The sequence below is a fragment of the Paramisgurnus dabryanus genome, chromosome 4 (genome assembly GCF_030506205.2).
Source record: "Paramisgurnus dabryanus chromosome 4, PD_genome_1.1, whole genome shotgun sequence".
Taxonomy (NCBI): Eukaryota; Metazoa; Chordata; class Actinopteri; order Cypriniformes; family Cobitidae; genus Paramisgurnus; species Paramisgurnus dabryanus.
Window position 1 is genome coordinate 19,452,866 of NC_133340.1, and position 16,845 is coordinate 19,469,710.

At 38.8% G+C, this 16,845-nt stretch overlaps 1 protein-coding gene and 1 long non-coding RNA gene across 2 annotated transcripts; both read right to left on the reverse strand.

The window, feature by feature from the left end:
- Positions 1–820: 820 nt before the first annotated feature.
- Positions 821–6,699, reverse strand: LOC135760534 (uncharacterized). Its single transcript, XM_065274552.2, has 7 exons — positions 6,537–6,699; positions 6,043–6,378; positions 5,147–5,476; positions 4,571–4,720; positions 4,383–4,475; positions 1,523–1,584; positions 821–1,402 (listed from the first exon to the last, which is right to left on the reverse strand). The coding sequence occupies exons 1-7, from the start codon at positions 6,595–6,597 to the stop codon at positions 1,208–1,210; spliced, it is 1,227 nt and encodes a 408-aa protein (XP_065130624.1). The 5' UTR covers positions 6,598–6,699; the 3' UTR covers positions 821–1,207.
- Positions 6,700–7,669: 970 nt separating this feature from the next.
- LOC135760556 (uncharacterized) lies at positions 7,670–9,287 on the reverse strand. The gene is made up of 3 exons (XR_010537438.2): positions 9,192–9,287; positions 8,911–8,963; positions 7,670–8,825 (listed from the first exon to the last, which is right to left on the reverse strand). It is a non-coding gene; the product is annotated as an uncharacterized lncRNA (long non-coding RNA).
- Positions 9,288–16,845: the final 7,558 nt, after the last annotated feature.

Below are 16,845 nucleotides of genomic sequence, written 5' to 3' on the forward strand. Positions count from 1 at the left end.
GGGTGTAAAACTGCCTGGGCCATAAATCTGCTTGAGGCCATAAATCTGCCTTGATCCAGATCTGTAGCCTCCCCCATTGAATGGAAAGACAGATGGATGAATGGATGAACAGATGAATGGATAGACAGTTGGATGGATAGACAGATATATTGATGAGTAGATAGATGGACAAATGTATGAATGAACAGATGAATGAATAGACAGATAGAAAGATGGATGGACAGACAGATGAACAAACATATGAATAGATAGATATACAGATGGATGGGTAGACAGACAGACAGATGATAAAACGGATGCATAGAACACAATGTTTACTAACCAAATAAATTTATTTAAAGTGGACATTTCTCAAGACTTTTTAAGATGTAAAATAAATCTTTGGTGTCCCCATAGTATGTGTGTGAAGTTCTAGCTCTAGATAATTTATTAAAACATGTTAAAATTGCCATGTTTGGGTAGGTCCTTTAAAATGCAAATGACCTGATCTCAGCACTTAATGGCAGTGCTGTGGTTGGATAGTGAAGATTAAGGCGGTATTATTATAATAAGATCCCCTTTTGACATCTCAAGGGGAGACACATTTTTTAATGATCTATTTTTTTTACATTCTTGCAGAGAATGGTTTACCAAAACTAAGTTACTGGGTTGATCTTTTTCACATGTTCTAGATTGATAGAAGCCCTTGGGACCCAATTATAGCACTTAAACATGGAAAAACTCGGATTTTCATGATACGTCCCCTTTAAGGTTTTCTGTATTTTCTACACAAATAAAATGTTTTCATTCAGTGAAAAAAATTTTTATTCATCCAAATTAAACAATTTAGGGTGATAGTTCAAACCTATATTTTATAACTAAAGCCAATGAAAAATAAACAACTTGCAATATGTTACAATAATAACACTTAAATACTTATACTGTAAACAGGAGGATACTGTACTGTACATAATAATATACTGTTACAATAATACAACAGCATTATGTTTTGTCTTTATTTTATTTTTTTCAAATCCAGTTACTTTTATACACATTCTTACTGACACACCACTCACTGTTTATTTACACAACAACTGTTATCATATGTGGTTTCTCAGAATATTTAGAATAATCCTAATTATATTTCAGTCTGTTAGGATCAGAACCATCAGGTTTGTTACTAAAGATCACCACAGCATAATTTCAGATCCTCTAATGTGAAGCAGTGTTAATTGTCACGTGTGTTTTTTTTAACTTCAGCATAAACAGTGTTAGAAGCACCAGAGGGGATTGTGGGTAATTGTGCTGCAGAATAAATACTGTTAGGAGCATCATATATGCTTGTGGGTAATTCTGCAGTACTGTAGATATCATCTCCTATGATGTCTTTGATCTCTGTGTAATCACAAGATGGTCGAGAAACCTAAGAATATACAGAGAAAATTCAGCTCTAGTGATCTTTTGTTTCTGAAATAAATTAAGTGTTTGAAAGGATTATAATTTATCTTGATAGACAAAAACTAAACACAGTGATTAAACTAACCTGGTTATAGTTTTCTGGTCTGCTGTCTTGGTCTGTTGATCCTTTGATTGCAGAATCTGAAACTGTGAACGAAACACAAAGTGTCTTAAAGGTCCCATAGCATGAAAATCTGACTTTTTCCATGTTTTAGTGCTATAATTGGGTCCCCGGTGCTTCTATCAACGTAGAAAATGTGAAAAAGATCAACCCAGTAACTTAGTTTTGGTAAACACTTCTCTGCAAGCATTAAGTCATTGAAATTTGGCTCCCCTTATGATGTCATAAGAAGCTCTTATTATAATATTATATTATAACTATCCAACCACAGCACTGCCATTTATTCCAGAGAGAGAGAGAGAGAAAATAATTGACAGCACAATTGAGTTTCAATTTCAACAAACCACCATCATTGCGATCAGTGTTTGAATTTCATCTGCTCATTTGCATTTTAAAGGACACCCAAAACGCCACATTTTTGCTCCCACCTACAAGTCCCACCCTTATCCTATTCTCAAACGTAAAACACAACATGCAACTTAAAGTACAGTCACATGATTTATTGCATTATTTGCCCCAAAAACAACAGTATAAAAGTATTACAAACAAAAGCACACACAGTCAGATCTCATTCAAACATAAACCGGAACATTAGAACATGATGCAGTCGGTCACGACAGCCATTAGGTGTGTTCGACATCGGCTGCGGCAACCGATCGGCGAGATTAGCCGCGTGCAGGCAGGGAGGAGCTGAAAACGGAGACATGAAGTCGGACGCGCTGTGCTTCCCGTAGTTTGCGGCATTTACGTCAAGCATGGCTGATCACGTGTCGTTTGCTTGCTTAATCACACTAAACATGATTTGTAAGATGTAAACTACATAAAAAGTGAATTATACTGTTTTGAATGTCCGTATATGAGCATGAGTGGAACTGAAGAGGCTTACAGCATCTGTTTTTACAAGAATAAAGTTCAACATATATTATTTGAATACCAATGTTGTGGTGTCTACGTTTTTTATCCATTTTATTTTGATGAAGATGACACAATATAACATCGCGACTACATGAAAAGAGCTTTAAGTGTTATAAAAATACAGATTTGTGAGCATTTGTGGAACTGAGGGCGTGAAAATACACACGAAACACACGTGATTGTTGTCATGTGGTGAATCCGACCAATCTTGAAACAGCTGTGTTGTCATTACAGCCCGTGCAGCTCCTCTTCGCGAACAGCGCTGGCTAACTCAGGCGGCTGATCTCAAATCACTCTCGCGGTACTTAATAACCATATGACAGAGTCATGTGCCTGCAGCGCCAGCTTAAGTTGGACAAAGTTACTAACCGGAATGCACTGCTTCAAGTCAGCCGCCGATCGGTCTGCGCAGTGCTGCATGAAGTCGAACACACCTTATAACGCTTCACAATCTTAGCTAACATGATGCATTTGGTCACAAGACACATGAGAGCCAATGCTATTTCACAATCAAAGATGACGTAACATTAGGCGTGTTCTAATGAGTTCATGCGGTGCTGTGCAGACCAATCGGCGAGGTTTGCCGCTTGCAGTCGAGGGAGGAGTTAAAGACGGACACCTGATGCTTGCCGTAGTGAAGTGTGCAAAATGTTTCGTTTTCTTTATCGCGAATGAAGTTAATTGGATGGTGAATTTTTCAAAAAACAAATCTTTTCATAAAAATTGCAACCAGAAACCCTTCATATTGAATATTTTAGTAGCTCTTTATATAGTATGCCCGAAAATAACAGGAAAGAGAAGTCTAGTTTATTAAAATACCAGAAGAGCTTTGTCTTCTGCTTTTTTAAATTTTTGTTAATATAACAAGTTAAGGTTTTAACGTTCATAAGGAGTTTTACCTGCTATAAAAACATGAATTTGAAACGCTTGTGATTGTTGTCATCACTTATGTGACCAATCACAAGATCTGTGTCGTCATCAGAACTCTGTGCAGGCGCTCTGGAGAAGATGCACCGTCTGATCTAGCCAGCTGTTCTAGAATCGCTCTTGCTGTACTTTAATGCCATACATCACAGTCACATGCCGCAGCGCCAGCTCAAGTCGGACAAAACGTCTAACCGACATGCACTGCTTCAAGCCAGCCGCAGATCGGTCTGTGCAGCGTCCACACACATATAGTTTCTTCTGGCAACAGTTTTTGAACGAGGGCACACCAGATCTGACATCTACAGTGGATTGTGATCACTTCTGCTAATTTTATCATTTTTATTTTGATCTCGGTACACTTGGAATATTTTAAGCTCTTTTTGAAAAAAGTTGTGACTGCTTTGTATGCTGTGTTTTATATCACCTAGTACGTCATTTCCCCTTAATGCCTGAATAGTGTCATGTGTATTATAAATACAATTATTCTTGACAGTTTAAACAGAAAAACAGAAATATACACAAAAATATAATTTCATATCCTTATATATTAAATGGGCCATGGCATGAAAATGTGACTTTTTCATGTTTAAGTGCTATAATTGTGTCCCCAGTGCTTCTATCAACCTAGAAAATGTGAAAAAGATCAACCCACTAACTTAGTTTGGTAAACCATTGAATTTTTTTTATATTATTGTAAATGGCCTTGCTGCCTATGTCACAAAACAGGCGAAATCTGATCGACCTAATTTTTCACGTGCTTGCAGAGAATGGTTTACCAAAACAAAGTTACTGTGTTGATCTTTTTATGTTTTTAGGTTGATAGAAGCACTGGGGACCCAATTATAGCACTTAAACATGGAAAAAGTCAGATTTTTCATGCTATGAACCCTTTAATTTCACTGAGGACTAGGCCTGGCTTTAGCTAGACTTGTCTGTGAAACCAGGCCTGTGTGTTTTAACCAAGTAAAAGCAGACTCTTTACCTGATCTCTTATGTCTCTTACACAGAATCAGCATCAGCAGCAGAAGTCCAATGATCAGAACCAGAACCACAGACAAACTGATGAACAAAGCGTCTGAAAGTAAAAATAATAGAAACTGACATACAGTAAAACTTAGTGTTTCTGAACAAAACTGAATGTCAAATAACAAAGATTGTACTTAAATGTACCTGATGGTATCACATGAGATGTACGTGTCAGTAATGGTGTTACCAGTGCAGATGATATGTAGGCAGAAGGTGAGAATGATGATGATGAGGAGGATAAGGATGATAGTGATGTTAGTGATGGTGGTGTTGATGTTTTGTATTTACTTGCTCCTAAAAGAAAGGAAGAACACTGATGGTGAAAGAGAACTTCTCTTTTCTCACACTGTAAAAATATGCAGCATTTTTGTCAAATCAACATTTTTATGTTACTTTAACTCAAAAATAAAGTTTTGCTTGATCTTATAAGTTATATCAATTTATCACAAGCCAAAACTTAAAAAAGTAGATTGAATTGACTTGCAAAACCAAGTTGCTTTAACTTTATGCTACTTTTTTACATTGCATTACAGAGCTGCTGATGCTTTTCACACACTATTAATACACCAGGCTGGTTTCCTCATACGGTAGACACTGAGCCAGAAACAAACCACAAACTGTTGCTTCTCAGAAAGCTGAAACTCTCTTACAGACTTCTATAAAGAGAAATCATTAAATATATTTACTAGATAAGAATTAGCATGAATCATCTGTCCTTACCATTAACAGTGAGCTGGACTCGTGTAATGAAGAACTTCACTTCAGTCTGACTCTGAACTCCACACCAGTATTCAGCTGATCCGTGATCAGTCACATTAGTGATGGTGACATAGAGAAGATTCTGATCTCTGTCATCATACAGGAGAATCTCTCTGTCTCGTATCCATCTTTTGCTCTCTTTCACAGATGTCTCATGAGCACATTTATCAGCTTCAGATCTCCTGCAGAAAAACTTCACATCACTGCTGTGAGATTGTGGATATTTACAGCTGATGTTCACAGATTCACCTGAAGTAACTGACAGACTGATGATCTTCTCACAACATCGATCTGTATAAATGTAAGCAAAGATTATAAAGTAATAAGAGACCTTTGATCTATTGAATAAACAAATAAATATAAAGCTTGTTTTTTACACTGATATAAAACACTTGATTCTGATTGGTCAGTTGTGAAATTGAACAGTTTGTAATAATGGCAAAAGAACTTAAAACAGAGACTTTTTACACTGTAACTATAACTATATTGAGGAACTTTCAATGCTATTTTAAAGTATTGTCAAAACATTTGAAGCATTTGTCTTTTAAGCTTTTATTAATAATTTATTTGATAATCAGTCCCGTAATAACCTATAACCAGATGGTCATTATCATATCAAAATAAACACACACACACTCAATGTTCTTACTTTTAATTTGGTTGCTCTTAACATCTTTACAATAATGCAGTATCGCTTCCTTCAAACTACCAGATAGAAAAGAGTGTATTTAACAGTATTATATGATCATTGGTTATTGATTTTCTGAAGTCTTTCAGGATCTGTTTATGTTACAGTATCTACAGTCATTACAGTCTGTGTTTGTTTTCATGAGTTTAAGGGCATCTGAGTTACTCACCTTCTTTAACAGTCAACTTCACTTCTGTGTAATCATCTGTTTTCCAGGATATATCAACTCCACACATGTATGTGTCTGAATCGTTTATATTCAGATCAGTGATGATGACAGTGAAGACTGATGCTGTTGTGTCATCATACAGAGAGAATCTTCCATCATGATACCATTGGTCTTTAATATCAGTCTTGATGAGATCAGAACACCATCCACGCTGCATAATAAGAGGCTTCTGACCTTTACAGAAATACTTTGTGTTTGTTTTATAGTTTTGATCATATTCGCATGTGATGGTGACTTTGCCCCCTGAATATCCCATCACACTGAAGCTCAGAGCACCTGACAACACAAACCATTGAATAAAAGAGATTAAGATTTATTATTCATTTATGAATCAGACTGAAAGTTTCTCTGAAGATAATGTCAGTATATGAGCTGAAGTTAAAGATGTTTGGTCAGTATTTGACTGTTGGATGAGAAGATGAACAGATATTTACCAGGAATCATCAGCAGTGTGAAAGTCAAGATGATCTTCATTCTTCTCGTGTATTCAATCATCTTCTTTGTTATTTGTAGATTCAGTTCTTCTTTATCTCTCTTAAAACCTTCTGAAGCATCTCTGTGTTTCAATGCTTCATGATACAACTGACAGACACGCCCACTTCCTCTTCGAGAGAGAGAGAGAGAGAGAGAGAGAGAGAGAGAGAGAGAGAGAGAGAGAGAGAGAGAGAGAGAGAGAGAGAGAGCAGTGAAGCATCAGACATACTTGCAAATAAGGCATTGTTGACTGTAATATCTATGTTTAGCCTTTCTTTGAATGCTTTAAACGTTAATGTTGTTTCTCATCAGTTTTTCTGTACGTGTTAATATACGCACGGTGGTTTTTGTTACAGTCATCCTAATTAATAAAACATTTTATTAACATTTAATATTCGGCTAAAGTCACGAGACTGGTGGACACAAGAACAAACAGCAGCCATTTCTATGGTAACTGTTGGGTAATGTGATATCTTTTAGTAATTCTGTTAGTTGTTTAGGCTTACTAGTTTTGGAGTACCAAGATATTAATAAAGACACGACACCAATAACTGTTCACTCCAACTGTTCAATCTCGCCGTTTCTGCAAGATTCGGTGGGTGATTCCGATTTCTCTTGGCACAGCTATTAGAAGACTTACAATTGTCAGACAGGTTCCTCACGTCACCAAGCTCAGTTTGAGTCTGCGCAGTACGCTCGACCCCCCGGAAGTGTGAGCTTCTAATAGGCTTCACTTGTCTCCGTTGAATCCAACGGGGTCGCTGTGTCCATTTCTTTTACTGTCTATAGAGTGAACAGTTATTGGTGTCGTGTCTTTATTAATATCTTGGTACTCCAAAACTAGTAAGCCTAAACAACTAACAGAATTACTAAAAGATATCACATTACCCAACAGTTACCATAGAAATGGCTGCTGTACAAAACACATCTTGTTTTAATAAACTCTTTATTTATCATTGCACAAGTGAACTTAACTGAAGAACTAAACTAAAACATAACTTATTATAACAAGTATAATTTTCTTAAACACATAAATATTTACAACATTAGATTTATATTAGATACAACTTTGACCCAAATATTTAAATAGCTTTTCAGTTATACAGTTATATAAATATTAAAATGTCCCTGTTTGTTGAACAGATATAAGGGACTCTAAAAGAACTATATTTACTGTAACTCAGGTTGTTCTAAAGTAAGTTTGACTTAATCCACCACTGTGCAGACCAATCTGAGTATGATATCATTGCATCACAAGAGCAAATTGAAAACAGTATAATAAGTTGCTATCTTGAGACTTTTTATGTCATTCTGATTGATCTGTGCAGCACTGTATATGAAAGTAGTTGTTATAGAGTCTAGCATGAAACTCTACTACGTTACAGTATGACTTAATGGTTATAAAACTTTATTTCATTACATTATCCAAATAAGCATGATTTGTAATTCCCTTCATTTTCAATCAGCAGTGGAGGTGAAGCTTAAAACTCTCATCATCAAGCTGTGACTTTTTGTTGTTTGGCGACCTCTAGTGGCACATAGTTGCTTTTAATTGATATGTTACATAAGCCAAGAAACCATTGGCAGCCGGTGACTTCTTTTTTGAGGGAACAGAATGTAAAGCTCGTCACAACCTGTATTTATCATGTCATGTGTGTGGTTCGTCATATCAAAATATGTGTTTGGCGCATCATGTAAACCATGTTCATCATGCGTCTTGTCAAAATACGAGTCTGCTGCAGACACTTCAAAGGAGTTTGTGATAAAAGAGATACTCGCCTAATCTCATGTATAATCAGAGTTAAGTGTTAAGTGAGTGTATTGAGAGTATTTTGTGAACGTGAGCGTCTCTTTTATCATTAACTCGTTTGACGCGTGTGCAGCAACAGGCATGTATTTTGACAACACATAGGTTCACGTGACGCACTGTACACATATTTTAAAATGACAAGCAACACACATGACAATCTAAGCACATATTTTGAATTTGCGCCCCTTGGAAGAGAAGTCACTGGATGCCACATGGTTTGCACATATCTAGTTTCCTCAACATTGGGGTAACAAAGATGAAGCTAATGAATTTTGTATAATCCAGAAGTTTGATTTTGTTGAACAGTAGAATAAACAGTTTTAGGAGCATCAGGGGGGATTGTGGGTAATCGTGCAGTATTGCTATCTGTGATTGTTCCTGATTCTGACTCAGTGGGCTGTTTGATGTCTTTAATCTCGTCATATTCATGAGGAGGCACCTGAGAAGAGAATGAGAAATTATATGCAGCTCTAGAGATTATTTCGCTCTCTGTCATTTAGTAGCATAACATTTATATTACACACTGATTCATTGTTTCCTGGTCCTTGGTGAGCGGTTGTCAAGTCTGAATCAGGATCTGTTAAAAAACCCACTAAATTAACATTCAGGTTAGTGCTAAATATATAAACATAGTGTAATAGACAGACACGGCAGTTTCAATACCTGTTTTGTTCTTTCCCTTCACCCATTAGTCTACAAATAACCTTCTAATTGACTGTCTATCAACTGTATTTCCCTAAAGCTAATCTGAGAAATGACATAAACATCGTCATTTCATACATACATACATAGAAAGAGGTTTAACCTTGAGCTCGACGTCTTTTGCTGTAAAACAAAATCAACAGCAGCAGTCCAGCGACGATTAGAATCAGAACCAGAACCACAATGATGATCACAGATGAGCCTGAAAATACAAATACATCCTCTGATAGCACACAGTGATCTCAACTAACTAAATGTGTAGATATGTTTGTTAAAATAAATAAACACCAAATTACTGATAGAAGAAGATGATGTTGATGAAGATGGTGGTTGGAAATTTTGTGTACTATATGAAATTTTTGTTGAAGATGATGATGGTGGCGGCTGTTTGTTTACTTTAGAGCTTTGATCTAAAACAAAATAATTACATTGACTGTGACATATAGAGATCAACAAAAAGTCTCCCTGCTGCGGCACATGATAAATCCTAATATTTAAGGTGCTAAAATAATGTAATCTTTATATAAGAAAGAGTATCAAAACATAATATTGCTCATGAATAAAGTTTCACCTTTAAATTCACCAGCAATCTTAATCTCTCACTGGCTCTCTCTCTCTCTGTATCACCATTATGATAAACAGTGTTTCCTTTAGTTGGGTAGTTTGACACTAGTTTGATGATAGTGTTTGTTAGAATTGTTATTTTGTTTAAGAAAGTTAGTTACAAAAAACAGCTTACATGTAGCTCACAACATGACTGGAATGTGTTTGGTTAATTATATTGATGAGCAGAAAAAAGCTTGGATTTTCAACACACACAGAGACATTAAAAATGACCCTATGAATCACAACAAAGGTGACATTCTCCATGCAATGCATTGAATTTATTTTTAATTTCGACCACAATGTCTTACACAAAAACACAAAAAGACATCAAATACAATTGAGGATAAAAACACAATAAAGTCCAAGACTTATTTCCATTGTGGTCCTCATATGGAATTGTGGTATCCCATTAATCTTTTTATTCTGTTGCTCGTATGATAACACCTTTAAAATAATGCAGTATCACTTCCTTTAGACTACAAGATAAAAACAATGCATTTAACAGTATTTTTAGGATCATTGGTTATTGATTTTCTGAAGTCTTTCAGGTTCTGTTTATCTACAGTCATTACAGTCTGTGTTTGTTTTCATGAGTTTAAGGGTATCTGAGTTACTCACCTTCTCTAACAGTCAGCTTCACTTCTGTGTAAATATCATTCTTCTTCCCAGATAAATCAACTGCACACTGGTATGTATGAGGTGCCCCTAGGGACTTTTTTCAGAATTACCATGCATATACATGTACTTTTCCTCTCACATACACATATGAAACCAAATTCATTCACATACTATAATAAAATGCTCACACACATACAAGTGAAATGCTTTTACAAACACAACTGAAACGCTCTCACACATACAACTGAAAATATTACATTCAAAAACACAACTGAAATGCTCACACACACACAACTGAGATGCTCTCGTACATACAATTGAAAATATAACGCTCACACACACACAACTGAAACGCTCTCACACACACAACTGAAACGCTCTCACACACACAACTGAAACGCTCTCACACATACAACTGAAACGCTCTCACACATACAACTGAAACGCTCTCACACACACAACTGAAACGCTCTCACACACACAACTGAAACGCTCTCACACATACAACTGAAACGCTCTCACACACACACACACAACTGAAACGCACTCACACATACAACTGAAACGCTCTCACACACACAGCTGAAACGCTCTCACACACACAACTGAAACGCTCTCACACACACAACTGAAACGCTCTCACACACACAACTGAAACGCTCTCACACATACAACTGAAACGCTCTCACACACACAACTGAAACGCTCTCACACACACAACTGAAACGCTCTCACACACACAACTGAAACGCTCTCACACACACAACTGAAACGCTCTCACACATACAACTGAAACGCTCTCACACACACAACTGAGACGCTCTCACACACACACAACTGAAACGCTCTCACACATACAACTGAAACGCTCTCACACATACAACTGAAACGCTCTCACACACACAACTGAAACGCTCTCACACATACAACTGAAACGCTCTCACACACACAACTGAAACGCTCTCACACACACAACTGAAACGCTCTCACACATACAACTGAAACGCTCTCACACACACACACACAACTGAAACGCTCTCACACATACAACTGAAACGCTCTCACACACACACACACACAACTGAAACGCACTCACACATACAACTGAAACGCTCTCACACACACAGCTGAAATGCTCTCACACACACAACTGAAACGCTCTCACACACACACACACACAACTGAAACGCACTCACACACACAACTGAAACGCTCTCACACACACACACACACAACTGAAACGCTCTCACACATACAACTGAAACGCTCTCACACACACACACACACAACTGAAACGCACTCACACACACAACTGAAACGCTCTCACACACACAACTGAAACGCTCTCACACACACAACTGAAACGCTCTCACACACACAACTGAAACGCTCTCACACATACAACTGAAACGCTCTCACACACACAACTGAGACGCTCTCACACACACAACTGAAACGCTCTCACACACACAACTGAAACGCTCTCACACATACAACTGAAACGCTCTCACACACACAACTGAAACGCTCTCACACACACAACTGAAACGCTCTCACACATACAACTGAAACGCTCTCACACACACACACACAACTGAAACGCTCTCACACATACAACTGAAACGCTCTCACACACACACACACACAACTGAAACGCACTCACACATACAACTGAAACGCTCTCACACACACAGCTGAAATGCTCTCACACACACAACTGAAACGCTCTCACACACACAACTGAAACGTTCTCACACACACAACTGAAACGCTCTCACACACACAACTGAAACGCTCTCACACACACAACTGAAACGCTCTCACACATACAACTGAAACGCTCTCACACACACAACTGAGACGCTCTCACACACACAACTGAAACGCTCTCACACACACAACTGAAACGCTCTCACACACACACACACAACTGAAACGCTCTCACACATACAACTGAAACGCTCTCACACATACAACTGAAACGCTCTCACACATACAACTGAAACGCTCTCACACATACAACTGAAACGCTCTCACACATACAACTGAAACGCTCTCACACATACAACTGAAACGCTCTCACACACACAACTGAAACGCTCTCACACACACAACTGAAACGCTCTCACACACACAACTGAAACGCTCTCACACACACAACTGAAACGCTCTCACACATACAACTGAAACGCTCTCACACACACAACTGAAACGCTCTCACACATACAACTGAAACGCTCTCACACACACAACTGAAACGCTCTCACACACACAACTGAAACGCTCTCACACACACAACTGAAACGCTCTCACACATACAACTGAAACGCTCTCACACACACAACTGAGACGCTCTCACACACACAACTGAAACGCTCTCACACATACAACTGAAACGCTCTCACACATACAACTGAAACGCTCTCACAAACACAACTGAAACGCTCTCACACACACAACTGAAACGCTCTCACACACACAACTGAAACGCTCTCACACACACAACTGAAACGCTCTCACACATACAACTGAAACGCTCTCACACACACAACTGAGACGCTCTCACACACACAACTGAAACGCTCTCACACACACAACTGAAACGCTCTCACACACACACACACACACAACTGAAACGCTCTCACACATACAACTGAAACGCTCTCACACATACAACTGAAACGCTCTCACACATACAACTGAAACGCTCTCACACATACAACTGAAACGCTCTCACACATACAACTGAAACGCTCTCACACATACAACTGAAACGCTCTCACACACACAACTGAAACGCTCTCACACACACAACTGAAACGCTCTCACACACACAACTGAAACGCTCTCACACATACAACTGAAATGCTCTCACACACACAACTGAGTCTTTTTATTCTGTTGCTCGTATGATAACACCTTTAAAATAATGCAGTATCACTTCCTTTAGACTACAAGATAAAAACAATGCATTTAACAGTATTTTTAGGATCATTGGTTATTGATTTTCTGAAGTCTTTCAGGTTCTGTTTATCTACAGTCATTACAGTCTGTGTTTGTTTTCATGAGTTTAAGGGTATCTGAGTTACTCACCTTCTCTAACAGTCAGCTTCACTTCTGTGTAAATATCATTCTTCTTCCCAGATAAATCAACTGCACACTGGTATGTATGAGGTGCCCCTAGGGACTTTTTTCAGAATTACCATGCATATACATGTACTTTTCCTCTCACATACACATATGAAACCAAATTCATTCACATACTATAATAAAATGCTCACACACATACAAGTGAAATGCTTTTACAAACACAACTGAAACGCTCTCACACATACAACTGAAAATATTACATTCAAAAACACAACTGAAATGCTCACACACACACAACTGAGATGCTCTCGTACATACAATTGAAAATATAACGCTCACACACACACAACTGAAACGCTCTCACACACACAACTGAAACGCTCTCACACACACAACTGAAACGCTCTCACACATACAACTGAAACGCTCTCACACATACAACTGAAACGCTCTCACACACACAACTGAAACGCTCTCACACACACAACTGAAACGCTCTCACACATACAACTGAAACGCTCTCACACACACACACACAACTGAAACGCACTCACACATACAACTGAAACGCTCTCACACACACAGCTGAAACGCTCTCACACACATACAACTGAAACGCTCTCACACACACAACTGAAACGCTCTCACACATACAACTGAAACGCTCTCACACACACAACTGAAACGCTCAACTGAAACGCTCTCACACACACACACACACAACTGAAACGCACTCACACACACAACTGAAACGCTCTCACACACACACACACACAACTGAAACGCTCTCACACATACAACTGAAACGCTCTCACACACACACACACACAACTGAAACGCACTCACACACACAACTGAAACGCTCTCACACACACAACTGAAACGCTCTCACACACACAACTGAAACGCTCTCACACACACAACTGAAACGCTCTCACACATACAACTGAAACGCTCTCACACACACAACTGAGACGCTCTCACACACACAACTGAAACGCTCTCACACACACAACTGAAACGCTCTCACACATACAACTGAAACGCTCTCACACACACAACTGAAACGCTCTCACACACACAACTGAAACGCTCTCACACATACAACTGAAACGCTCTCACACACACACACACAACTGAAACGCTCTCACACATACAACTGAAACGCTCTCACACACACACACACACAACTGAAACGCACTCACACATACAACTGAAACGCTCTCACACACACAGCTGAAATGCTCTCACACACACAACTGAAACGCTCTCACACACACAACTGAAACGTTCTCACACACACAACTGAAACGCTCTCACACACACAACTGAAACGCTCTCACACACACAACTGAAACGCTCTCACACATACAACTGAAACGCTCTCACACACACAACTGAGACGCTCTCACACACACAACTGAAACGCTCTCACACACACAACTGAAACGCTCTCACACACACACACACAACTGAAACGCTCTCACACATACAACTGAAACGCTCTCACACATACAACTGAAACGCTCTCACACATACAACTGAAACGCTCTCACACATACAACTGAAACGCTCTCACACATACAACTGAAACGCTCTCACACATACAACTGAAACGCTCTCACACACACAACTGAAACGCTCTCACACACACAACTGAAACGCTCTCACACACACAACTGAAACGCTCTCACACACACAACTGAAACGCTCTCACACATACAACTGAAACGCTCTCACACACACAACTGAAACGCTCTCACACATACAACTGAAACGCTCTCACACACACAACTGAAACGCTCTCACACACACAACTGAAACGCTCTCACACACACAACTGAAACGCTCTCACACATACAACTGAAACGCTCTCACACACACAACTGAGACGCTCTCACACACACAACTGAAACGCTCTCACACATACAACTGAAACGCTCTCACACATACAACTGAAACGCTCTCACAAACACAACTGAAACGCTCTCACACACACAACTGAAACGCTCTCACACACACAACTGAAACGCTCTCACACACACAACTGAAACGCTCTCACACATACAACTGAAACGCTCTCACACACACAACTGAGACGCTCTCACACACACAACTGAAACGCTCTCACACACACAACTGAAACGCTCTCACACACACACACACACACAACTGAAACGCTCTCACACATACAACTGAAACGCTCTCACACATACAACTGAAACGCTCTCACACATACAACTGAAACGCTCTCACACATACAACTGAAACGCTCTCACACATACAACTGAAACGCTCTCACACATACAACTGAAACGCTCTCACACACACAACTGAAACGCTCTCACACACACAACTGAAACGCTCTCACACACACAACTGAAACGCTCTCACACATACAACTGAAATGCTCTCACACACACAACTGAGACGCTTTCACACACACAACTGAAAAGCTCTCACACGCACAACTGAAAAGCATTTCAGTATGTTGTGTGAAAGCATTTCAGTATGTTGTGTAAAAGCATTTCAGTATGTTGTGTAAAAGCATTTCAGTATGTTGTGTAAAAGCATTTCAGTATGTTGTGTAAAAGCATTTCAGTATGTTGTGTAAAAGCATTTCAGTATGTTGTGTAAAAGCATTTCAGTATGTTGTGTAAAAGCATTTCAGTATGTTCTGTGAAAGCATTTCAGTTGAAACGGAAGCTGGTTGAAGTCTTCAGTCCAGTTGGTGGCAGTAGTGCACCTCAAGAGACCGAGTGTGGGCGAGAGAGAATGAGTGTGCGGGTAAAGGATCAAATAAACATACTGAACCATTTTAACTTGTACGGTAGCATTAAGTTGAGGTATCCTGTAGTTTTTACAGTTTTTTTGAATTGCTAAAACACTACCCCCCAATCTCTGAACCAAATTCATAGTGGCCTAAACCCATTTGTCAAATCATGCACTCTTTTTGCAAAATTCTAAACACAAACTTCTCACTAAAACACACATTTCACACTGCAATGCACTTGTTTTATAAATACTAAACACAGGCAGGCAAAAGTTGAACACAACTAAAACACCGTTATCATCGAGTAAACACAACAACTCAAAATTCTACACACTTTTATCTAATGGTATTTTTTACCAATTGTGTGAAATGGAAACCGTCTGAGAGGCACACTGTTAGCAATTGATGTAATTTTTACAATAAATTGTACAACAAAATATTGTATTCATGTTTTTATTGTAAATGCGAATGCATGATGGGAAATGTATAGACAGTCATGTAATTTTATTGTAACTACACTGTAGAAGCATTATTTTACAGCCACGGCATAGTATTGTGGGATCGCTGCTGTTTGAATTGTGAAATTGCGCGGCGAACGGTACCATCGGCCATCAATCAACATTTTTGTAAGAAGGAACACCTCAGGTAAGAACCATGACTTATTTTCTAT